The sequence below is a fragment of the Cupressus sempervirens genome, chromosome 4 (genome assembly GCF_028749045.1).
Source record: "Cupressus sempervirens isolate cs-2001-9-10 chromosome 4, ASM2874904v1, whole genome shotgun sequence".
Lineage (NCBI taxonomy): Eukaryota > Viridiplantae > Streptophyta > Pinopsida > Cupressales > Cupressaceae > Cupressus > Cupressus sempervirens.
The window spans coordinates 112,351,608-112,379,271 of record NC_143121.1 but is presented as its reverse complement, the minus strand read 5'-3'; the positions used below and the strand labels follow the sequence as shown (position 1 = coordinate 112,379,271).

Sequence of the window (27,664 nt, the reverse complement as noted above, 5' to 3'; positions counted from 1 at the left end):
GCCACCATGACTCTAAACCCATCATGCTCCTCTCTCTGTAACCCTCTCCTGGCTACCAACTGTGCATCTATGAAGTTATGTGTAGCCCTAGTGTCAATAAGAGATATCACTTTTTGCCCCTGGATAGTACCCCTGACCTTAAATGTGATTGCCTTTTGGGCCCTTGTCAAGCGTGCCAACGATCTATCATCCTTAGGAATGCTGCTCTCCTCTATAGTGTTACCCTCATCTAAATCGGAGTGCTGATCCTCCCCCTCTGACTCTGAATCTTCTGCTGAAAAATACTCCATTTGATTTACCTTAGCCTTGAGAGAACATTTATGAGATAAGTCCCAAGGTTCTCTACAATGGAAGCATAGCTTCTTCTTTCAAAGTTCATTCAAGGTTTCATTGTCTAGTCCTTTTGATCCTTCTTTGGGTTTGCTATACTCTTTTTGAAACGGTTTTTTGTCTTTGTCCTTGTGGTAGGAAGAATCTGTTGAATGGTTTTTTCCTTTGTATATTGAAGGGGCTAAATCTCGTGCCTTTTTAGTTGCTTCAGCTAAGGTGAGTGGATCATGTCCCTTCACCCAACCTCGTAATGGATCAGCAAGACCATCACAAAATAACACCACCAATCTCCTGGGAGAGATATCAGTAACAAGTATAGACAAGCGCTGAAACTCGGCAATGTAAGCATCCACAAAACTTGACTGTTTTAACTGTGCTAGTTCCTTGAAATGTAACTCGGGATCCCTAGTGTCAAATCTCTCAATCAATGTTTCGGTGAATTCCTCATAGGATGTAATCTGATTATGCCCCAAAGTCACCATGCCATGATGCCACCATTCATGTGCAACACCATCCAAGTGCATAGCCGCATACTTGATAGCCTCCTCCTCAGGCATAGGATTTAGCTGCAAGTATGTATCTACCTTCTGCATCTAAGCTCGTGCAGCCATCTTCCCTGAAGCATCATAATAAGGTAAGGAAAGTTTTCCAACTTTCTTTCTTAGCTCAAAGTTTTGATTCCTCCCTCCTGCTCTAGGCATGTGTCTCATCCTCAAGTCCATATAATCTCTGAGGGAAATATCCGCCTGAAACTCCGGTCCACTAGCCTCCCAGTCCCTTCTAAACTGATCCTGTAACTCGGTAATCTGCGGTTCATTTACAGGTTGAACCGGATCTCTGGGTGGGAAGGTGGGTAGAAGAGGTCTCGAGCTCGTAGTCCGTGCTGGGCGTGCAACGTGTCTAAAGTTATCAGCCTCATTCCCATTGTTGCCATGTCTATTATTACCACTAATGTTATTCTCAGGACCATTGTTGTTGCCTTGGCCTCCATGGTTATTGTTTCTCTCATTGTTATTGTTTCCCTCATTGTTATTGTTTCTGTTGTTGGCATCACCTGGATTAATATTGACACCCATCTGTCTAGCCATGAGCTGCAACATCATGTCCATTCGCCTATTCTGCTCCTGCTGCATATGCTGCCCTTGCTCTAATGTATCCAGTAATTGTCTAAACATTACGTCCCCCTGATCTGGACCGGCATTACCGCCTCCGCCTAATCCTGTATTTCTGTCATCTCGATCACCCATATTGTTGTCTTGATCAAAGAATATCTCCTCTGTGTCTGTATGGCTGGATTTAATGTCCCCCTGCACGGATGTACTAGACTGTTTGCTTTGCAAGTCTGAAATCCTATTTTGTCTTGCGCTGGTATCGCGGAAATTATAAGGCCCCTGTCGCATGCTCAAACATAAATGCTTAGCCTGTGTTTTTTTTAATTTCTGATTTTAGTGTTTTGACATTTCATCAAACACTTTTCCCTCTATCCGGCTGTTCCAAATTCCCTATAAGACCTCCACAGGATGGCAGGACTTATAGCTCTGATACCACTGTAATGGGCACCCCTGGATGTCCCAAAAAACTAAACCAAATTGCTGAAAGGAATTATGTCAAACAGTTTGCATTCAACCTCTTATTTCTCCGTTTAATGTTTTAAACCCCTTATAACTCTGGAAATCAAACGTTTATTTGTTTGTTGTGTTTTGTGCATGGAATTGGTATCATACAACATAAACAAGAAAAAAACTACAATAATATGCAAAGTGGAAATGAACTGCTACTAATAAAATGTTATTTTCAGAATTTATAAAACCAAATACATGGCAGATTTATCAACTCACTAATTACTTCAGCAGTATTGACATAATACTCCAGCCCATGCTTTCGAACTTGCTGCTACAGTGCTTTGTCCTTCAATTAGTCCACTATCTTCGTAATATCATTCCCTCAAAGCGGCATAAATGTTGGAAAAGTGGTGAAGAAGATATGAGCAAAATACCAAATCTGCCTGTAGCTGGAAATGCAACTAAATTGCTTGATAATGAAGCCAATAACAAAGAATTCCAAAGTTCAAATCCCAAGGGAATGACGTCTAGAATGTTACAAGAGAGGATAGACGTCCTCAAATGCCAAGAACGGAGCTGCAACTCACACACCAATTTCTTCTCATATTCAACCTGGCTAATGAAGCCACAAATGCTTCTTTTTATTCTATTTCCAAGGGTCCGCTCAACTCATATGGGCAATGTGGGATAAAAGATGTGTAGTATATAAAACATATATTAAAATACCCCTTATGTCTCCCTTGGGTACACATCCCCATAAATATTAAAGTAACACTTTAATATTTTACAATTAAATTAGACGTTACTTTAATAAAACTTCAGGCATTAAAATGTATTAGCAATCGGACTCCGAATAATGCGAGTGATAGCTCATCGGAAAGCTCTCATCGAGGAGTATCAAATCCAATCACCAAAATTGACCTGCACTGTGTCCTGCCGACTTACTAAAAATAGTAAGTATGCCTGAAACTAAGTAAATCAACTTCGTTTTGGCCCAAACTGGAAATGACTAGGCCAAAACACTCCAGGATCCCATTAAACCCTTCGTTAGCCCTCGGGACCATGTAGAACAAGGCTAATGCACACACACTTGGTCAACTGCTAAAATGGGGACATTACATAAGCTATGGATTATATCTAGGAATGTAAATTGTCAACTTTATGCCTTGATTTAGAGTCTACAACAAGATTAGTTATGATTATAAAAGACTGATAAACATATAATCCACTAATGTTATAAATAGAATTTTAATCATCATTAAATTTTGCATAAAATACATGTGGGCTTCCCTTAAAGCTTTTCCCAAGAACCGGTCACCATCATGGAGCAGCATGGGAGATTGTACAAGGCACCTTGAGTGTATCCATCAAGCCCAAGAGCATGGAATGACACCCACCATTCAGCCTCCCAGCCCCAACCGGGGTTACTCTGCTTGGATGAAACCTTGCTACCTGCATCTCTCATATATGAACATTCTTCCGTCTATAATGAGACTGCAGATTGGATGAAGGAATATTTATCCTGATTAATTATGCACACACACACATATTAGGAGCAATATGGTATCTGTATGCATTCCAACTATATGCTATCCGTATACACTCTGATTTCCTATTGAATATAAGACAAGATAACAATTCTGCAAAATGCCAAAATCAGAGTTCCATGTATTTACATCATAACAAATGATTGAACAGTATATAAAACTGCTGCCTTAGTTACATGTGAGACTATAAATCTACTAGCTCGATTGGATGTATTTTATTCTCTAGAGTCTAATTAGATACCCTCTTGGATCCCCATTGCTTATTCCATTTATATCACCATATCTAGTACAAGGAGACATTTCTTTTTGCAAAGAGGCATTCCTCTAAATGATCATGTCTGATTGCTGCCATTTGCTATCCTTCATTAATGACTGTTTAATACTTACTAATCCCTATGTTAATTAATAATTTAATAAACTTTTCAGTGTCAATCGTTGTTGGTTGGCTTCTTTTATATAGAATCACTGTTTTATTTTATATTTAGTCACTGCTCTTTTATTAAATCAACAACCTAAGTTTGACTGGTAAAAGGCTGTTCGTTGGTACTTAAATTAGGTGGCAATCTCCTAATTTGGCGACGGTATGACAGTTGATAATAGCAGCTGTATGTGAGATCAGTATGAATTTAAATCAGGTTTTCTATTCTGGTATTTCTTTTGTCGACTGGGCCTAATATTTTATACCTTGGTTCATGTTACTGGTTTGAATCCGGGTGTGGATGCGGTTATGAAAACCCAGTATGTGGATACCTGAATTTTTTTTTGGGGGGTTTGGGATGCATTTATACATATATTTTGTAATATTCATACATATGTAGATATACAAAACAAAAATGCAAGAAACATACAGAATTAAATCATTTGATAGTATGATACGTCATCATTGAACAATGCCAAATGCCAAAGGCCCAAAGGTAAATATTAAATGCCAATTGACAGTTCACAAATATTCAAATAAGACATCATATGTGTCTATATTCATGATTCCAATGAAAATAAAAAAAATCATGTTTACAAAATTTAGTTCATGATCATCAATCATCATAAAGATTATCAGAATCATCGTCTATTGGATCTGCTGCAAGCTCAGGATTATTTGAACCCAAAGCAGTTCCCCTCGCACTAGATACAGCATGTGTAAGGATGCACAATCATCATAAGCTGTAGTGAGTGTAATAAGGTTCTCAATGGTTGCATCCAAGTTGGCACATTTAGGTCCTACATCCCAAAGCTTCACTGAACCTGAATTTGCCTGGGTGCGCTTGCATGCTCACAAGGAGAGCTTTTTCTCTCTTTGGGTGCATCTGGATGCTCATGGATGCACATCCGGATGCACCCATAGGGAGAAAAGGTGCTCCCTGTGAGCATTTAAACACAGCAGCACCTGTATCTGCACCATAACGCACTAGCTTCCGGATACATGGGCAGGGTGAACGCACCTGGTAACTGAGACTTGGTTTGAGAGAACTTGATCTCTCTTCAGTTGATGCAATGACATTGAGGCTTCCCACGCCTTTTTATTTTGTCAAATTTCTATATTATCGCAGTATCTCCAATACAACATGGATTGACATTAAAGAAACCATTATAATAAGATTTCATAAGCTTTAAGGAATCCATTGTACTCATTTTATTCTATTTGCAACAACCAGATATTTTTGTAGCATCGGTTACAAACACCTAGTTTTGTGAACTGATTGTAATGGCAAACGACCCTTAAATGTGTGTATGATGCCTCTGCTTTCTTTTAGAACATAATTGTATATGACATTATTCTTTGGTTTCTTAGTTTTTATTTGCATACCAGTATGGCATTTTCTATGGTAAATATTCATCATTGTCTATAATCTTTGGGGAACTTTTATTTGCTTTCTCTTGCACAATGAGAGCATGATTCTAATGAGTAGTTCATCTTGTAGATTTATTGAGAATGTGATTCTTATTGGGCCATCACCTTATAAAATTTCTCATAATTGCGCGTCTGAGTGTCTTGGAATTTCCTGACAAATGTGGAAGTACAGTTGGATTGACTTGGGCTATTGTTTCTACAGGAAACATGACTCGAAGGGATCAAGCTTTCAAGCAATTAATAATACTAGATTTGAATGGAGTTCTGGTCAGGGCATATCCTCGAGAGCAGACAATTAATGTTCCTCAGGGACCATCAATGTTTTTGAAGTACAAACAAATATACTTTCGGCCTAATTTGTCACTTTTTATTGATAAATGTCTTGAATCATTTGAAATTGGGATATGGTCTTGTCTTAAAATGAACAATATTAAGAGTATTCTCAGAAATTCAATTGGGGCAAAAAGGATGAATAGATTGCTTTTCATCTGGGGCCAGAGCCAGTGTACAGTACAAGGGCATGAAAACACTTCATGTGGAAATAGTAAGCCAATTTTTGTGAAAGATTTGAGGCATGTTTGGCGGGCCTATCCACAATTTGGACCAAAAAACACACTCTTTATAGATGATAGTGAATACAAGTTGATAAGTAATCAAAATCTGAAGTATGTATGTCCTAAGACGTATGACCCGGAAGATAAAGAAAGTGACCAGTCTCTATTCTTTCTGTGGAATACCATTGTAGATCATATTGATGAATTTAATCATATACCTGTTGACAATCAAGACTTGACCAGAATCGACCAAGCACACGTTGAAAGCTAAATAATTCATCAAGAGGTTTTCATATTAAACTTGCTCGTGCATATGCTTTTGGAGGGGAACAGATAAACACTCTCATTCTGTCTTTAGAAGTGATGAACAAACAAATTCAGCTTCCACCTACTGCACGTTATAATGACTGAGGTCAGCCATGTGGATTGCATGCTGCAGTACATGGTGAGATACGATAAGGGACATCTACAAGCATCTAAGATGACAGACAGGGCCCATCTTCATTTTGAGTTGTAGATTCAATGAAAATTCGGTTTCACTCATTTCTAGCAATTTATGCAAGAATCAATGCTGAAGCAATTCATAACCTTGAATCTAAGCGATTAGCATGATTTGCAGTACAAATCATTCGCATTACAATTGACTAGTCAAAAATACATATTTAATCTAGCTTACTAGGGTCAAAAGCCCTGCAAGGGTGCTCATTGTTTGAAAGATATTAGAAAGGGATATTTCTAAAATGTGTTTGAAGTTGCCGTGTGTGCTTATTCTGAAATATGTACAGTATATTCATATTGTAGTAAAATAAATATGTTCTATTTTTTAATGCTTATCATTGAGAGTTACTGTTATTAATTGAAAACAACAGAGTTGCTTTGCTTTATGTTTTTATAAAGTTAATTTAATAGCTGGTATGTTGATATCAAAATGTTAGTTACATCACATTCTTTTGCCACTTTAGACAATCTACCTAAAACTTCCTGAGCTCCTCAACAGCTTTGATTTATGCTTCTATATTCTGTCCATTTCAAAATGCAAGATTTGGAAAAGCATTAGCAGAACATGTATAAAAAGAATATTTGCTGATTGGTTAAAGAGAAAAAGAAGAAAGAATGGATAAATATTTTACCAGCAGCAAAAGTTGAAGAAGAGGCCACCAACAATAACAAGAGCAGGAATATGCAAATACAAGTTGCAACGTTTTCATGCTGTGATCAAAGATGCAGAGAAGAGTTTTGTGGAAAATTGCGGTCTATTTATCACAGCACCCACCTCGGATTGGGGGGGGGCTCATTGAAAGAACAGCTACAGCACCCACCTCAGATTAGGGAGGATTCAATGAAACCGCTACTACAGCAGTGAACTGCATCTTAATGCTTCATCAATCTCTCCTGATGTTGTGGATATGAGGGAAATGGCATTGTGAGGACAAAAAATTTCATAGTGGGACCGATTATGAAAAAAAATGATGGCGGAGTGTGAGCTGGAATCTCAACCTGTGGTATTGTTTGTATATGCACATGAGTGAAAAAGTTTTCATAGTGGGACTGGATATGAAATAAAAAACAATGGTGGAGCGTGAGCGAAACCGGTTGGTAGGGTGGGAACAAGGGTTTTTTGAAAATATAGGTCAGAGAACTCCTGCGAATGAGCTGGGTTGTCAGGAAAAAGTTAGATCTCGTCATCTAAACCATGGCAGAGTAAATGATAGAGCAAGCCCTTATGACTGAGATAACCAAGGTAAAGGAAAAGTTGATTTTCATCAAGGAAATTGGGAAAGAGGTGGTTTACTCGGACAAAACTATGGAAGAGGTGGCTTTTTCAGATGTGTGAATGGTAGGAGACAAGCTCCCAGCGCTTCCTGAAAGCAACCCGTGTTTGATAATTGTGAGGGGACAGTTGTTTCTGTTGCTGGCACAGAAGAGTCTTTGAACCCATCAATGCTGAAGATTTCTGGCACTTTCCTACATATGTTTCCTGGCTGAATAACACCTCTAACTCAAACCCTCGTTTCCTTGGATTTCCCAACAGTATTCCACTTTGTAATGAGAATCCTGTTGGTTCAAGCCGAAACCCACAACTCAAGGAATTCCTGAGGACGAATGTTCATGACAAAGCCCCTCTCAGACCAAGTCACATATAGGTTTGGAGAAAGAAACAGTCCACTCCAGTAGGTAACACCCATCCAGATCAGGCACCGAAGCACCGTCCCACATGCAGTCCTACTTAGCAGTATACGATCTGCCTGCCGGAAGAGCTTTTTCTGCCATAGATCTCAACATTTGGCAACACAGCCATTGTGGTTAAGTTCTGGGACTCTCCTTTATAGATATCAGGAATCTCAGTATGGGCTAATGAATGTTGGTTGGGGCTAAAAGATATTTTCTGCATTGATTGGGATACAAAATACTTTGTTGCAATTTTCAAATCTAAAGCTCACAGAGACTTTGTGCACAGAAACAAAGGGTGGTTCTGTAAGGGCTATGGTCTTTTTACCCTGTCATGGATCCCAAATTTTAAACCAGCTTCTGCACTTTGCTCTTTGTGGCCCGTTTGGATTTCGTTCCCATCGTTGCCTTTGGAATACCGAGTTCCTGAGCTTGTGGAAAAAATTGCAAATAAGCTGGGAATTTTCATCAGGCATGATCTTACCTCATTCCAGCGTGCTTCTTTACTGATTAGAGAACCTTTCCATACCCTTTCCAACTACTCTTTCTATTGTTTCTAAATGGGGTTTATGGGAGCAAAGGATTGATGTTCAAGATGCAATGTCTGTTGAAAATCAGTTGAAATTCTTGGGCCATTTTATGGCTCAATGTCAGGGCTCTGATGTCATATCATGCGTTTGTCAGGATCATTCAACAGACCCCTTTCAATGTGCACTTAAAAGGAATACTTTGTAGGATCATAGCCCTGCCATGTGCCTTATCCATCCAATCCGCACCTCAGGTCACTGCTCATCAAAAGTCTGATCTTAATCCTCTTCAAATGAAAGATTTTCTGCTAGCCCTGTATCAGGCATTGGCTTCTTATAATGCCCAGCTCAAACAATCATTGGCTTTTAGAATTCTTCCTACCTTGTTGCTGGATTCAAAGCTCCCGTTCTCTCCTGACGATGATTTACATGCTGTTGATCAGATGGCAAATGCTGCTGGTCAGTCTGAACATTTGCATGTTTCTGATCAGATGTTGCTTAACTTTCATGCTGCTGATCATCTGATGTTCAACTCTACACCTCCAGTCTTTGCTCTTTCCCATATTCTACCCCGCATTAATTTGGATTCTTTGGTTCACAAACTTATCTTTCAAAACATGCCCCATGTTTTCCTAATCGAAATAGGAAATTATTGCCTCAAGAAATTGAAACTATGGCTCATAGCATTTTAATTACAGTGGAATCTGACATGATGGATGGAATTGCAGTAGAAGGCGCCATTTTACCTAAAGGGGGTGATACTCATTTAAAGGATTGGGTTGTTTGTCCTTGTATACTTCTACAGATACACAACATTTTAAGGAAAATTTGATCCAAATAATTGGGGAAAGTGAAAATGCTGACATTGCAACTTTAGATAGGCTGGAGACAGACATGCAAGCCCTGTATAAAATGAATTCAGTGCATACAAATTCTGATAATAAAAAACAATTGAATGATGAGTGGGACGCTGGGGGTGATACGCATTTGAAGGACCAGGACTGTTTGTCCTTGTATACTTCTACAGATGCAAAATATTTGAAGGAAAATTTGTTCCAAAACATGGGAGAAAGTGAAAATGCTGACATTGCGACTTTAGATATCCTGGAGCCAGATGTTCAAGTTCTTATTAAAATGAATTCAGAGGATATAAATTCTGGCAATAAGAAGCAGTTGAATAACGAGTTGGACACTGGGGATGATTCTTTTCTTAAGGTCCAGGATACTACGTCCTTGTATACTCCTACAGATGCACAACATTTTAAAGAAGATTTGTTCCAAACCATGGGGAAAACTGAAAATGCCGACATTGCAACCTTAGATGTGTTGGAGTAATATGTGCAAGTTTTTAACAAAATGAATTTAGAGGATACAAGTTCTGATAATAATAAGCAGCTGAGTGATGAGTTGGACGATAAGAATTGTGATCAAACCATCTTTAAATCTTTAGGGTTGGATAATAACTCTGCCAATCCCTTAGATGATTTGGAAGATGCACCTCCTATTCTTCCTAATGAAGGGCATCTTCCGATCCAAACTTTTGACTTGTCTCAGCACCTTTCAATTGTTCAAACCCTCCATGTCTTCCCAACCCGACAAGAAAACTCCCAAGACCAGAAGCAGGAAATCAAAATATGCTAAAGCTAGAGAGGAGATTGAGACTGGTTTGCAAGCCACCTTGGGGGAAAAATTTGCATCCCTTAAATGATCAACAAAAAGGACCAAGTGTCCTTGTCAGCATTGCCTCACAGGTAGACGTTATTCTTCTTCAGGAAACAAAATTATCATCTCAGAATTACCTAAAAACAATAGAAAACTTGATTCCTCACTGGTAGATGTCATTCTTCTTCAGGAAACAAAATTATCATCTCAGAATTACCTAAAAACAATAGAAAACTTGCCACAATGGCAATCAATCCACATTCAAGGGGTGGGTGCATTTGGAGGCCTCACTGTATTATGGAATGCAAAAACGTTTAAGGCAAATTTCATTCACCAAGAGTTTAATTGGCAGTTGATTAGTGTGCAGCATTTAGACCTCTCTTGCCCTTTTCACGCCCAGGATAAATTGAGACTTTGGACAACATTAACTCATGCTATTCAACAATATGCAGATATAAATACAATTATAGCTGGCGACATTAATGCAGTATCTTCTCCCAATGATAAAAAGGGAGGGCTCCTCCAGCAAGAGCAATGCAGGACTTCAATGACTTCATGAATGAAAATAATCTGTTTGACATCATTCCACATAATGGCCTATTCACGTGGACTAATAGAAGGGCTGGTTTCCTTCAAATAGCTGTGAGATTGGACAGGCTCTTGCTATCTCAATGCTGGAGGTTGCAAAACTTTAATTTGCAGGCTGAGATTCTGGCTTACACAGGCTCTGATCACTTTTTGGTCCAGCTGAATATATCCAACATCTCCTCTTTATTGGGTCGTGCATAAATCATCTTTTAAATTTGAATCCATGTGGTTTAGGCACCCTCATTTTCAATTTGTACTGTTTAATGGTGGATATCAGCACCTGCTCTTTCAGGCACAAAAGTGTTTCAGCTTCACAAGAAAATACAGCACATGAAAGAGCACATTAAATTTTGGAACAAACATGTTTTCAAGAATATTTTTTAATAGAAACATTTGGCCGAAAAGGACTTAGCAGAATTCAATGAACACATTATTCGGAATGGTTTGGATTCAACCACCTATGAAAGACAAGAAATTGCAGGGTGAGTGGGCATAGTTATGTAGGCGAGAAGAATAATGGAGACAAAAGATTCGTGAGTTATGGTTAAAATAAGGGGATAAAAGTACTAAATTTTTCCATATGTCAGCAAAGCAAAAACTGGCATCAAACACAATTTTCTCTGGTAAAGATTCTTTATAAGGTAATCTTATTTCAGATGCAAAAGAGCATCCGTGATGAGGGTGTTGATTCTTTTCCAACCTTCTAGTCCCCCCTCCTGATCCTTCTCATGCTGATTTAGAATCTAGACTTCTCGATGCAATACCAATTCTCATTTTACCACAGGATAATCAATCTCTCATAGTCCCTTTTTCACTTTTTGAAATTCATAAAGTTGTTTTCTCAATGCAAGCTGATATAGCACTTGGCTCTGATGGATTTACTGCCCTTTTCTTCCAAAAAATGTTGGGATTTTGTCTGTTTTGACCTCGTGGCCGCCATTGAAGAGTCTAGAAAGAGTATATCTATGCATAAACATTTGAACACTACAAATATTGCTCTCATCTCCAAGGTGAATGAGCCCCAATCTTTTGCAGATTTGCGGCCAATATCTTTGTGTAACACAATTTATAAGATCATCACTAAAGCTATTTACCTCAGGCTCCAACATCTAACCCTAAACTTATCTCTTTGGAGCAAGGAGGTTTTGTTCCGGGCTGAAGGAGCTTTAATTGCACATGAAACTCTTCATTCTATTAATTCTCACCAACTTTCAGCCTTTTTTGTTAAGCTAGACATGTTGAAAGCATATGACAGATTGAAATGGTCCTTTCTTCTTGAAGTGCTTCAGAGGTCTGGTTTCTCTACCAAATGGTGTAAATGGATTAAAACTTATATTTTTGAGGCTCATTTTTCAGTATTGATTAATGGTACACCAGTAGGCTTCTTTGCTTCTACTCAAGGGGTACGACAAGGGGACCCTCTCTCCCTTTTTCTCTTCATTGTCATGGCAGAAGCTTTGAGTAGAATTATCAGTTTTAATCACAAGAAAGGCTTTTGGCATGTTGTTCACATTGTAGGTACATCTATATTGATCACTCATTCCCTATTTGATGATGACACACTTCTCTTTGGGAGATCAAACATTGAAGAAACCAAGCACATGAAAAACGTTTTGGACCTCTATTCTGATGTGTCATGACAAAAGATTAATGCCACCAAATAAAAAATAATTTATTTTCAACACTAAGGAGAAGATCTCAACTAGAATAATTGACATTCTGGGATTCCCACGAGGAATTGCCTTCAACACCTTGGTGCACCTTTCTTCATGGTGTTAGTAAAGAAGGCTCTGCAATCTCTTATTGACAAAATTAAAGGTTGTCTCTATGCTTGGAAAGTTTGGTGGCATTCTTTTTCAAGTACGGTTCTCATCAAAATGATTTTAATCTGCAATTCTAACTATTATATGTCAATTTTTCACGCTCCTAAATCTGTTATTCATCAAATAGAGAAATTGGTCAAAGATTCTTTGTGGTAAGACAATATGAATGGTGCAAAAAAGGTACCGCTGGTTTCTCTCAAACACAAGGTATCTAGGCAAGAACTTGAGGGTTTAGGTTTGCGTGATCTATCTACTAGGAACAAAGCCTTCGGGGGTAAGTTGGTTTGGAGAATGTATATGTCTCCTCAAAATAAATGGTGTAGGCTATTACAAGAGAAGTACTTGGATTCAAATGATTGTTCTCGAATTTTGATAGGTCTTGATTGTCCTAAGAGATAATCCATATGAAATTTTATGATGGCATCTAAGGATGTCATACTGAGATAAGTATCTTGGGAAGTCAATAATGGGAATGATATTAACTTCTAGTTTGATCTTGGATTTGGCTGCCTCCCTTGTGTCATAATTTAGCAAGTACAACTCAAATCTTCAATGATTGTTGGGGTTCTATGTATTGTTTTGAAGGTGAACTCAGTCTGAAGACCACTGTAATGGTCCGAAGTTGAACTCGGCTTGAAGGTGATCTCGACTTGAAGGCAATTATTCGTGCTACACATCCTAAGGGTGGAGTTGTCCGTGCTAGATGACCTCAAGGTGGAGTTGTCTGTGCTACACGACCTCAGTTGCTTGTGCTACACAACCTTAGGGTGGAGTTGTTTGTGCTACACGACCTCAGTTGCCTGTTGTCTGTGCTACACGACCTTGATTGCCCGTGCTAGTAATGTTTCTGTTTCCCTATATTTCGAATGATGGAGCAATTGTGAGGACCGTACAATCTCAGTAGGATGCCATACGATCAGAGCCAAAAGGCCGTATGGTGAGATGTTGGGAATCAGGAGGTGGAAAGAGGATGTTTGTACGATTTGTGGGCAATGATGTATGGTTTGGGTAGGCCGTGCGACTGTACAATGGAGGCAATGAGTCCGTATGGTGCTGACTATGCATGATGGTATGGTGGAGATTGTGGGTGATGGATTGCCAATTCCTCCTATGCCAATGAACATATGTAAATTGCTAGAACAAGATGGTTGCCAATAGAATTGATAGAGCTTCTCTAGTAATATTTATATTTGCAAACAAAGATAGTGCCCATCTTTGCTAGACCCGAGCAAGTAATACAAGACGAAATAGGGTCAGGGTTGAATCCCACCGAAATCGGAATAGCCAAGTAGGGAAGATCTTTCACTTCTGAAATGACAAACAATAGAGAATCCCCACTGGAATTTGCAGTACAAAGAAGAATAATCAAAATCGCATACCAACTACTACCTACATTTCGTGCTAAAATACCCTTCGGAGGAATTTTTTGAGAGTTTACAAAGATAGCCAATGACCACACGTAAACAATTAAATAAAAATGGATTTGAGATATACTAAATCAATTGAAACCACAAATACACATTATTAACTGGGGCTCCATATTAATTAATTAAAGTAACTAATTAAAGGTCATTTTATTATATTATTTAAATTCTGGGACAAATTAATTAATTAAATTTAATGATTACATTAAAATTTGGGGACATGACACATCCTCGTTGCCCAAAGATTGCTTGCCCTCAAACAATCCATCATGAGACAAAATGCGAACTCCAAGGTCCCAAATCAAATGCATAGGTGAGACAAGTGAAATGACATCAATCTTCCACAACACCAAATTGCCATCAAAGTTTTGGTGGGCCACTCTGATATGAACATTGTCGTCTCCTCAGTCACCAGGATCCCAAAAATGCCAATCATAAAATACATCGATGTCATCATGTTCATCAATCTCTTATGGAAACTCATAACTTAGGCAAACCTTGTTGTTCTCGTGCGAAATACTCACACGAAAAGATTACAATTATACATTGTTTGAGCACAGTTAGAGGATAGACTCCATCATCAATCAATAGTAGCAATTGTTCTTGTAAACAACCTTCGCCCCATTCTCTAGGTTCATGATTCCATTTATGTGACTCCATATTATTATCCATGCTCTCCTATAGATTAGCACCCTTGCTCTCATCCCACACACTAAGAGCATTATGGGTGTTAAGTGCAACATTGGCTTTGCTATTTGCACTAGGATCCCAAACCAAACACACAGGCGAAATGAGTGAATTGTCTTCAAACCTCCCTTGCACCACCACACAGTCGTTAAGCATTTGCTGCGCCACTCTGATATAAACATTGTCGTACACTTCAACATGATCCTAGTGACACATCGAGGAAATCTTTCACGTCATTATGATAAAAAATATTTTTGGGTATGGTCATATGTACATACGTCAATGCTGGCACAAACTTAGCCATCAACACAATCACAATGACGACTATTATATTCTTGACAGACAAAACATTAACGAAGAGAGCCTCGGTGGTGAGAATGTTGATGAAGGGGGGCTCCCCCATGAGTACCTCAGCGAGAAGAGCCTTGGCGAGAGGTGTCGCAACGATGGGAGCCTTAGTGAAGAGTACTTCGGTGAAGGGAACCTTGACAGAGAGTAACTCAGCAAAGGGAACCCCCACCATGAGTACCTCGATGAAGGGAGCCTTTGCAGAGAAACCCTCGATAGAGAGTATCTTGGCGAAAATCAAAATTTTAGCTTCAAATAAAACCTTAGTGGCACACTGAACCCTGACTGAAGCCTCAATGATGGATAGAGCCTTGACAGCGAGCGACGTCTCAATGACGACAAACGTAGCTATTGCGATGGATGCAGCCACAATGATGGACACACGATGACAAAGAGAACCACAATGACATCGACAGGCACAACTACAACGACAAACATAAACTCGACGATGGACATAGACTCAACATTAGTGATAGACATAACGACATAGACAAACATAACAACAGTGACATACATGATGATGGACTCGACAATGGACACGACAATGGTCACAACAACATACATAATGAAGATGACAGATATGGCGACGATGACGATGATGAACATGATGATGGACTCAGCAACAGACATGACAGTGCTGACAACAGATACAATGAAAATGACAGACATGGCAACGGTGACAACAACACAATGACGGTGACAAACACAATGATGGGCATAATGACAGTGAGGGAAACATACATAACTATGGTGACATACATGGTGACGATGATGACAACGAACACAACTATGGTGACATATACAACCACAGTGACAAAGATACAACCTTGGCGACAAACATGACCATAATGATGGACATAACTTCGGTGACAGACGCACAACCTCAGCGACAAACACGACCTTGATGACGAACACAACCTTGGGGATGAACACATCCTTGATGATAGATTGAGCCTCAACAATAGACACAACTTCTATGATGGACACAACCTCGACAACTGATAGAACTTCCAAGACAGATAGTGCTTCGATGACGGGCACTACCTCGGTCACAATTTGATCTGTCCATGTCTTTACAAGATCCATGCAAGCAACATCTTCATTTTTTTGGTGTTCTCCCCATGTTGTAGTAGAAAGATTTAGCAAATCCTCTTAGAGCAATCTCGTAATCATGCCTTCATTCTCCTCATATAATGCATCACCCTTATCGTTGTCATCCATTTTCACCCACTTGTGCAAATGAGATATTAGTTTTTCTTTGCAATGCTTGAAAACATTACTGACCAATCTATATGCTGCTATACAGGGGATACATTCTAGATTACAAACAATCCATAACATAGATGTGATGGGTTGGGATATTTCATCCATCTCTTCAATGCACGAAATCATAAAACTCTCTATAGCAACATAAATCTTAGTGTCATGATCTTCCTTGACGGTGACCAAGGAGTGATGAAACATATCATTGACCAAATTTTGCAATTCGAGATTGAAGAGGAGGTTACTTACTGTGACATTTGCACAATTCTCCAATATTGTAGATCTCCTACCAAAAGGGTCACTACTGAAATCATCAAGATTGAAAGTTGTCAACTATCAAATGTAATATCTCTATCATGGTGTTATCATCATATGGTGCTTTAGGAGTCAAAACTATCAAGACCTCACTGAGACATGCTGCAACTGCCAACCTTTTTTTCCTTGTCATGGTGTCTCAAAAGCTTGGGTTGACTTAAGGCATCCTTAATCTGTGAGAGGATTCTCTGTATAAATCTTGAATGTAATTGGTTCACCCTACACAAACATACTTCCAATATATCTAATGGAAGATCAACACCCTTGCTGAGCTCTTTGCCAATCTTTTTTAGTGCCTTCAACCACCACTCTCCATTGCTGTTCGACGCCATAGTATGATTCAAATACCAAAATCTCTCAATCATCCCAGCATGCTAGCAAGATCACCAGCTTTGATACCACTGTAATGTTTCGAAAGTGAACTCGACCTGAAGATCACTATAATGGTCCGAAGCCGGTCTCAGCCTAAAGGCAATTGTTTGTGCTACATGTCCTCAGGGTGGAGTTGTCTGTGCTACACGACCTCAAAGTGGAGTCATTCGTGCAACATGGGTGGAGTTGTTCGTGCTACACGACCTCAGGGTGGAGTTGTCCGTGCTACACGACCTCAATTGCCAGTGCTACACGACCTTAATTGCCTGTGCTACATAGCCTCTATTGTCCATGCTACATGGGTTCATTTGTCTGTGCTTCATGGCCTCAGGGTGGAGTTGTTCGTGCTAGACGGCCTCAGTTGCCCATGCTACACTACCTCAGTTTCCCATGCTATACGTCCTCAGGGTGGAGTTGTCTGTGCTACATGACCTCAATTGCCTGTGCTAGTAATGTTCTCGTTCCCCTACGTTTCAAATGATGGAACAATTGTGGAGGCCGTACAATCTCAATGGGAAGCTGTACTGCTAGAGTAGGATGCCGTACGGTTAGAACCAAAAGGTCATATAGTGAGATGTTGGGAATCTGGAGGTGGATAGAGAATGTCCGTATGGTGTATGGGCAATGATGTATGGTTTGGGTAGGCTGTACAATGGAGGCAAAGAGTCCATACAATGCAGGTTTTGGGTGACGGTATGGTGGAGACTATGGATGACGGATTGCCAATTCCTCCTACACCAATGAATAGATGTAAATTGCTAAAACAAGATAGTCGCTAGTAGAATTGATAGAGCTTCACTAGTAATACTTATATTTGCAAACAAAGATAGTGTGCGGATTGCCATACGCAAACAAGTAATACCAAGATAGAATAGGGTGAGGGTTGAATCCCACCGAAACCGAAATAGCGAAGTAGGGAAGATCTTTCACTTTTGAAATGACAAACAAGAGAGAATCCCAATTGGAATGCACAGTACAAAGAAGAATAATCAAAATCACATCCCAACTACTACGTACATGTCTTGCTTAAATACCCTTCGAAAGAACTTCTTGAGGGTTTACAAAGACAACCGATGACCACACCTACAGAAACAATTAAATAAAAATGAGTCTGAGATATACTAAATCAATCAAAATCACAAATACATATATTATTAACTTGGGCCCCATATTAATTAATTAAAGTAACTATTAAAGGTCCTTTTATTATATTAATCAAATTCAGGGACCAATTAATTAATTAATTTAATCAAATGATTACATTAAAATTTGGGGACATGACATTCTAAATTAATTGATTATGTTAATGCTGTTGATATTCACTCGAGGAAGGCTACATGGGGGGAGCCCTCTAATCTCCCTATCTCTCCCTATCAGGTAAGTTATTTTAATTAGGCCCTATTGATGAGAGTTGTGTTTATTTCCAACAATAAGGACAAATTATTTTGGGCCCCAACTAAAAATTATCAATATTCAATCACAAGTGGATACAAAGCTATTTAACATATAAGTTCTCATAAACCCCACTAGAGAGCCTTCTTCTTTTGGTAGAATAATTCGGTTTTGCCAAAGGCAAGATGTTTCACTTGGCTTGCTTTGAAAAAAATGGATTTTGAGTAGTGACAAACTAGAAAAACTTAACATTGCTCATTCTTTTCAACGTGTCCTTTACAATGATGAGATAGAAACAATAGACCACTTGTTTCTCACTTGCTCCTTTGCCCAATCATGTTGGCTTCATTTTATGAACAAACTAAATATTTTTATGCCCTTGCCAAACCATTATGGGACACTTTCCAATCTTGGCCCACCCTTTCTAATTCAATGTTGGATGTATATGGAAATGTGTTCCATCTTCTATTGTTTAGTCTATAGGAGAGAAACAAGAGAATATTTTGTCAAATCTTATAATCACTACAAAAGGTTGTGGAAGAATTAGAAAAATGCATAATAGAGATTGCTAATTTAAATGTTTAGAAGGTTAAAGGGAATAATGTTTTTTCCCCTTGGGATAACTAAAATATTAATGAATGGAATGGCCTTGTATTCCCTACTCAACGTGCTCCTATATGTCTCACCAAGCTATCTTCTATTAGAGAAAATATTAAATGGCTAACTCATTCTAACTAGGTCAAACTAAATTTTTATGGTGCCTTGAAGGGAAACCCAGGCAAGTTTGACATTGGTATTTGCATTAGAGACCATCATGGTTATTTGCTAGCTCTTAAATCCTCCAGAGTTTCTCATGGGACCAACAATATGGTAGAAGTGTTAGCACTACTTCATGAATTGGTTTTATCCAAACAACTAGGACTTAATAAATGACACAATGAAGGTGACTCAACAATTATCATTAATGCATGCATCAACAAAAAATCTTATTCTTGGCAAATTAATTATGTTTTAAAACAAGTATGGTCATTACTAGACTCTTTTGAGGAATGCTATGTCTCTCACATGTATAGGGAGGGGAATAAGCTTGCGAACACTCTAGCTAATATGGGTGTTGTTGACACCACCCTTGACTATTCTGTTAGCCCCGTCCCATGGACTGATTTCCTAGAGCTGAAGCAACTAGTTGATTCAAAGAGAGTATTCTAGCACGAGTTTGAGTGTTTTCTTACAGCTGATTCCATCACTTTTAGGACATGTTTTTCTCACGTCAAGATTACTAAGGATGCTAACAAAAAAGCTAAATCATAGATGCTCAAAATTGTTCTATTTCTATGTACAAATGCTAGAAAGAGTTATTGGATTGCAATTCAATTGATGAATATGACATTATGTGTCAGGGATGTTATCTTCTAAGATGTATTTCAACAAGGATAGAGGGGTTTTCTTACTAGTGCTTTCCCCATTGAGCTCTTGAACCGGATTTTTAATAACAATATATTAGTGGCTCGCCACTTCCACCTTAAAAAATATATATTTTCTTCCATAATTAAAATATATAATTTTTTTAAATTTATTTTGAATTTATTTTTTCTTTAATCATGGGCAAGTAAATTAGAAATTAGAAATGCATGTACGAAAGTGAGAAGATAGGCTTGAGGACATTAGGCAATAGATAAGCTTGAATTTTTCCACTTCGGTGATGGTTGTAAAGCTTAAAATCCTAGCTTCCCCTGTCGCTTTACTTTTTGAGTGAGTGTTTTCATTGTTCCTTGCTTTTTCAAAGAGGTCACTTTTGCCAATTTTAAGGTATTAACTTTGTCCAACAAAATCAATCAACATTTTAGTTGGAAGGATAAACTTGTTGATGATAAAACTTTGACACTTTGATTTCATTCCTTCTGAAATATTTTTGACTTCCTAATCTCCCCCTTCATCTATGGGTTAATCTTCTTTTGGAGAAAGTGGTTGAAGCACTTGGAGATTTTCTGATGGCAGATGATGAATTGTCTAATATCCTTCATTCCACCTTTGCACATTTTGGTCGAAATTGATGTTTCAAAATGGTTGCCTGTTGAGATCTTAATCAAATCTTCTAAGGGTCGTTGGGTTCAAAATTTGTATTATGAAGTGTTAGCTTTTAGGTTTAGAAGATTTTTAACAACTGACCATGCAATTGCACAATGTGAATTAGAGAAAAAGAGAATAATGACTTCATGGTGGAAAGGTGCTTCTGATATACATTATATAGTTGAGAAGAAATTTGATAAACAATAGAGTTTATCTTGGGTGGTTGTGATGGATTCTTTGTATAATGCAAAATCTTCTTAGGATAATGTGGCTACATATACTAGGGTTGTAGAGGCTAATGTGCAGAGGCAAGATCTTCATGTTGAATCCCCAAATGAAAGAGGGACTATGGCTTAGACTGAAAAATCCCGTGATAATGTTATTGTAGAAGTTGATGAAAGCCAACTTCATAGCTTGCCAAGATCACCTGCATGCAAATAACCTGTTGAAGAGAAACCAAAGAAGGAAAGGAAGGGCTTGGAGAATTTCAATGGTGTGAGAGAAATTATATTGCAACAATGAAAAATGAAATTGCTGTACAAAAATACAATGGGAGAGCCTATTTATAAAGGCCTCTAGGAAGCTTCCCGAACAAGCTAGAAAGTGCTAGGAGATAAGTGTGACAACTAAGCATACATCCACAAAAGGTGGATTATCCTCCATGTAAGTGAGAAGATAAGTATGACTAAGTAGGAACAAACTCCCGTGTTGTCAACAACTCCTAGATGACAATTAATAACTAAATGCATTTAACTAAGTAAACTTAAGTAAAACGTAAATAATAATTATTTACTCTAACACCCCTCCTTAAGTGCAAGTTAGGGGAATGCACTTAAGCTTACAAAAGCTAAGATGAAATGCATAATGGGTCCTGACAACAAGGCCAAGAAAGGTACCCATGCACAAATGCAAAGAAATGCAACCTCTGAAAATGGGGAAAGAGGGAAAACCTCATGGAAAAAACCCTTCCCCAAAAATAGGTATGTACAAATATGCTGAAAAAACATGAAGGAAGGAAAGCCTCAACAAGAACCCCCAAGGACAACTTTCGTAACCCCAAGCATAGACCACAACTGAAGATAGCATGGCGATGCAAAAGGTTTAGTGAAGATATCAACAACCTGCGCATTAGTAGGAATGTACTCCAATGAGATAACACCATCCTAAATTAGCTGACGGATGAAGTGCATATGCAGCTCAATGTGTTTGGTGCGCTGATGCTCCACCGGGTTGCGAGAAATGTGAATGACACTCTGATTATCGCACCACCAAATAGTGGGACAATTTGGAGGAAAACCAAACTCAGTCATCAACTGCTGAAGCCATAAAATCTCCTGACTAGCAAGTACTGCTGCCCTATACTCAACCTTTGTAAATGAAAGTGCATGAGCATGTTGCTTCTTGCACGACCAGGTGATAGGACTAGAGCCAAGACAAAACACAAAGCCAAAAGTAGACTTCCGATCATCGACATCACTTGCCCAATATGAGTCAGTGTAGCCAACAATGTGAGGAGTCCCAGATGTGTAATGAATGCCTTACATGAGTGTGCCCTTAATGTATCTCAAAATATGCCTGGCAACTTGCCAGTGACTCTCATGAGGGTCCTTGGAAAACTAAGAGACAAGGCCAACTGCAAAGGAGAGATTAGGACGAGTGTGTGTCAGGTACAAGAAGCTACCAACCAACTGCCGATACAAAGTAGCATCCACTGAAGGTGAAGAGCAGGAGGTAGACAAGGTGACACTTGATTGAAAAGGTGTTGGAGCAGGCTTGCAATCAAGCATGTCAAAGTATCAAAGCATGTCAAGAGCATACTTCTACTGATAAACAAAAATCCTAGTAGAGGATTGAATGATCTAGAGACCAAGAAAATAGTGGGGCAAACCAAGATCAGTCATCTCAAACTAGTCCATCAATGCACATTGAACATCTTGAAGCATAGAGGATGAGCTACCCGTGAGGATAAGATCATCAACATATAGGGCAAGAATCAAAATCTCATCTCCAAGATGCCGAATGTACATTTTAGGATCCGAATGGCAGCGGGTGAAGCTTTTAGAAAGCAGAAAAGAGTCCATCTTCTTATACCAAGCCTGAGGGGCCTATTTGAGACCATACAATGAGTGTCAAAGTCTGCAAACCAAAGAGTAATCCTGCACAAATCCTGAAGGCTACTCCATGTAAATCTCCTTAGTGAGATCACCGTGCAGGAAGGCACTCTTCGCGTCCATCTAAAAAACAAGCCTTCCCTGTGAAGCTTCAAGGGATAAGACAAGGCGGATAGAACTCATCTTGGCGACAGGGGCAAATGTATCATTGTAGTCAATACCCTTAACCTGCGAAAAACACTTCACAACAAGACGAGCCTTGTGGTTATCAATCGGACCATCAACAACATACTTAGTACGATAAATCCATTTGCATCGCACTAGCTTTCTTCCCTTAGGAAGAGTACAAAGATCCCAAGTATGATTCTTCATCAAAGAAGAATACTCCTCCATTGCACTGTCCCACTCAGAATGTCTTGTCACTGCTGCAAATGTCCGAGGATCATCACAAATAGCATGACTGAGAAGACTAGAACTCACAGTATGAGAACGAGTTCCACGGGAAGTGGAAGGGTCACTAGCTAGAGATCTGCAGCCTCAACTATAGCTCCAACCCATTTAGGCATCTGGGGAGGATCCTGTGGTGGAGGTAAATGGGGATCACCAAGATCATCATCCTCAGCATTCATGAAACATACTAGAAGAGAGGAGGGAGTAGTGGGAAGTGAAGTAGGCGCTGGAGGTGGGGTATGTACTGTAGCAAGGTTCTCATCAAACTGGACATCCTATCAAAATAGGACCTCTCTGGAATCAGGATCAAACAACCTGGAAGGCTTAACATCCTTACAGTAGCCAACAAAAATGAGTGGTCGGCTCTTCCGTTCCATTGCTTTCCTCTAAGCATTAGGTACAAATGCCCATGCTGTACTCCCAAAAACTCAGAATGATGATACATCAGGCTTGACATGAGACCAAGCCTCCTTAGGAGTCATATGTCGAACTACCTGGTGAGGCATCCGATTCTAAATATAATTGGCACAGTTGACTGCCTCTGCCCAAAAACATGAATCCATGGACCTAGACTGAATCATACAATTAGCCATCTCCCAAAGTGTTCTATTCTCTCTCGGCCACAACATTCTGCTGAGGGGTGTAGGGCACTGAAAACTAATGCTAAAGACCATGTTCAGAGAAAAAATCCGTAAAAGCTTGGTTCACATACTCCACCCCATTATCTGTGCGTATCCACCGAATAGAAAGACCAAATTGCTTCTCTACAGATGTCTTGAAGACTCAAAATGAATCAAAGACATTAGACTGTACTTCAAAGAGTACACCCATGTGTGTCTAGAGAAGTCATCAATGAATGTAAGCACTTATTTGGTACCAAAAAAAGTAGGAAATGACATGAGGTGACTATGAATCAACTCCAAAGGTGCCAAAGCACAAGTGGCTCGTCCATGTGGAAAAAAATCCTTATGTTGCTTGGCAAGTGCACAACCATGACAAACACTATCCGTACAGGAAATCTGGGGAAGCCCAAGAACAAGTGCCCGTGTGCTCATCTGCTGAAGATATCTGTAATTGACATGGCCAAAACGCTCATGCCAAAGTCTCCTTACTGAATCTACACGTGCAACAAGACATGAACCTGTGTCATTAGAAGACTCAAATCCATCAAATTTGTAGAGGTGACATGCAGAGTCAACACTCCCAGTAGCCACAATCATCTCAAAATCATGTAAGTCCCAGATAACCACATCATCTGGTGAGAACTCAACTGTCTTACTAGAGCCAAAGTGGCAAATCTGATAGATGGACAATAGGTTCATTGAAATGTTAGGGATACAAAGAACATCTTGAAGAGAGCCCTTGACTAGTGCAACATAACCAGAACCTATAACAACAAGTTGTGATGAGTTCCCAACAACAATCTGTGAGGTAGCACAAGGAGCAACTGAAGTGAGCAACTTTAGAGTGTTTTTCATGTGATGAGAGGCCCCAGAATCAAGAATCCAAGTAGGCCCTAAGGTCGTAGCTCGAGCAAAAAGAACATGACCTTTCCCTACAAGGGGGATGCAAACTTAGGAGTGAAAATATGATGCTCCTGCATGGCTTCCTCTAAAGCCTCCAAACGCTTCCAACACCTAGAAATAGGATGTCCATCTAGGCCAGAAAAACTGCAGGTCCCACTTGATTTCTTCTTGGTCTTGGAGGTAGATTTAGTAGACTTTGAAGAATCTTTACCCTTTGGAGGGTTAGCTGGAGGTTGAGGATCAGTTTTTGGTGTATCTTTCTTCGATTTGGCTTTCTTCTTTGATTTCCCTTTAGAAGATTGAGCAACCAATGCTTGGCTTGAAGAGCTAGAGGCATCCACCTATTAGATCTTTACCTCCTCTTGTGTCAACTGATCACAAAATGTCTCAAATGAAGGCATCTGATGTCTGTCATCCAAGGCATCCATAGTGGAGTAGAAAGTGGAAGAGAAAATCTGATACTATCCTCGCAGCTTTGAGAGTATCGAAAGGATACACTCATCATCTGTTTTGGTTTTCCCACATCCCTGCAAAATTGTACGTAGATATTTGGACTTCATTAAGAAGTCTTCAATAGTGGGGAAGCTGGTTGGTGTCAAAGAGGTCAATTCTACATCAAGCTGAAGTGCCCAGAACTCATTCACTGTGCCAAACAAGGTTTGGAATTTGGTCCAAATAGCCCGTGGAGTGGTCAAACCATCCAAGTGAAATAGTAGATTATCTAAGATGTTTAGTGCAATCAATCTCATGGATTCATCCATTTTGTTCTTGTGTTGAAGAACTTCAAAAGGGCGCTACAAAATAGGTTGGTTTGCATCTAGACATGACCATAAGCCTCTTGACATGAGAAGCCTAGTCATTTGTGCTTTCTAGGTGTGATAGTTGTGCGGCGTGAGCTGGGTCACAGAAGGATCCGACATTGAGAGAAGAAAACATAAGTAGAAGGGTCTTATTCTGAAGTTGGATTCTGGATGCAGAGGAGAAAATTGAAGCCTCTACTTCAATGCCAAAAATGGGAGCTCAAACAAACTCGGAATGGAATGAAACTAGCATCAATTGTCTCTGTCTAAGAACCAACTTTTTGATGCTTCTTTTAGATTGGAAAAGATCTCCGTATGCTCAAGTTATGGTCAAAAAACCAACTGTTGCTCCAAAAGACAAGATCCCTGGAAAAATTCAGCGGCCGTACGACCATCAACTAGACGTTGCCAAGAAAAATTTGGCAGTCAAAATGCTGACGTTAGCTGTCGAATTATGACATCATCTTGCCAGGAAGTGATGTTAGCAAGGGGGCCCGATCGAATGACATAAGCCTACCAGAAAATGACATCACTGTACAGAATGCAGACGTGTGACGTTGGGGAGCTGACATGTGTAGGCTGGAAAGTTGACATAGGAGCTTGGAATGATGACATCAGACCTATGTAGGGTTTGGGAACAACATCATTGGCGGAGGTTGCGGCTAGGCAGAGATAGGAGGTGGCACTGTGGGTGGAGGTTACAGCTCGGTGGTGCAGCGGTGGCCACAGAGTGGTGGTTGCGTTGTGGCTGCTCTGCTGCAGCGCTGCCCACAGAGATGGTGCCTGGGCTATGCGATGACTGTTGGGCGGTGGCCGCTCTGCGACTTTTTTAAATTTTTTCGCAATAAATGCATTTGTATAATCTGCTAGGGGGCAATTTTTTTTTTCCTGACACTACAGTAGCTGAAAATTGAAAGTTTTATATGAATTTTGACTGTAATAGGCCTTTTGAGTGCAATGGCAATGTTCGTTTAGGCCCAAAGTGCCCCATAAAAATGACCTTCCTCCCGATTGAAGAAAAAATCACAAACAAACTAGGGTTTGTGTCTTCGAATCATGACTTCAAAAAATCGTTCAAACCAAGAAGCAATAGGGAGGCTTTCATACCATGTAGAAGTTGATGAAAGCCAACTTCACAGCTCACCAAGGTCACCTGCATGCAAATAACCTGCTGTAGAGAAACTGAAGAAGGAAAGGAATGGCTTGGAGAATCTCAACAGTATGAGAGAAATTATATTGCAACAATGAAAAATGAAATTGTTTTAAAAAAATACAATGGGAGAGCCTGTTTATAAAGGCCTCTAGGAAGCTTCTAGAACAAGCTAGAAAGTGCTAGGAGATAAGCGTGACAACTAAGCATACGCCCACAAAAGGTGGATTATCCTCCATGAAGGGGAGAAGATAAGTGTGACTAAGTAGGAACAAACTCCTGTGTTGTCAACAACTCCTAGATGACAACTAATAACTAAATGCATTTAACTAAGTAAGCTCAAGTAAAGCATACATAATAATTATTTACTCTAATAGCTATGGCTATAAATTCTAGTGGCATTTGTGATTATGCATTGCCTATAGGGAGGAAAATTGACGATGCCTTTGAGATGGTGGACGTTCTCTCTACAAACAATCTCTCTCAAAATGATGGTGGTGGTCCAACGATGGGTTCATTGGTCTAGTATGGTAAGGCAAAAAAGGTGGAAGAGGGTTGGATCACTGTTAAGGGTAGGAAAATTAAGATGTCTTAAGTCCTCTATTGGCATGATTCTTCATTCCACTAGGGTAGCATTAAATGCACATCTTGATGGTTCTAGGTTGGGGGAGTTTAGAATGGAGCATTTTTTGGTCTTCTCTATTTTTAGGCCATGTGCTAGCTTTCTCCTTGTAGGTTTTCTTTTAGGTTGTGGAAGCTTGTGAGTAAAACTCATGTTTTTGGTATTGGAAGCCTTTATCTCCCACGGTTGTCTTATGTTTTCATTTTCCTATCTTTTGACAATGTTTGGGTTGTGGATTCTAGATCCATTTAAAATTTGGTTGTAAAGGGTTTTAGGTCCCTTAAAACCCATTTTTATCTTAATAAAACATTTGCAAAGGATATTTTCGTTGCCTTGGCTGAGAAAAGAAAAGAGACAAATGACTTCTTAGAGTGGGGAGTAGGGCATGGATGCCAAGTAACTGATTTCCCACTCGATTGCATGTCTTCTTATTGGTCTTATAGTTGAGGGAATGGTTTTACCTTCACCTAAAAATTGGACTTTGAGAAGATTCCTTTTAAATGTAGTATGTGTCGTAATCAAG

The 27,664-nt window shown here is 39.4% G+C and overlaps 1 protein-coding gene across 2 annotated transcripts in view; it reads left to right on the top strand.

The window, feature by feature from the left end:
• LOC149560182 (uncharacterized) overlaps window positions 1-27,664 on the top strand; it is a 188,602-nt gene that overhangs the window by 55,037 nt on the left and 105,901 nt on the right. Inside the window, exon 3 of one of the 2 annotated variants that reach the window (XM_089824537.1) lies at window positions 5,491-6,675. The exons of the other annotated variant lie outside the window; for it this stretch is intronic. Within the exon in view, the coding sequence (XP_089680663.1) occupies window positions 5,491-6,113 (623 nt within the window). The 3' untranslated portion in view covers window positions 6,114-6,675. Of the gene's footprint in view, window positions 1-5,490; window positions 6,676-27,664 lie in introns of those variants that run through there. 2 annotated transcript variants of the gene reach the window in all.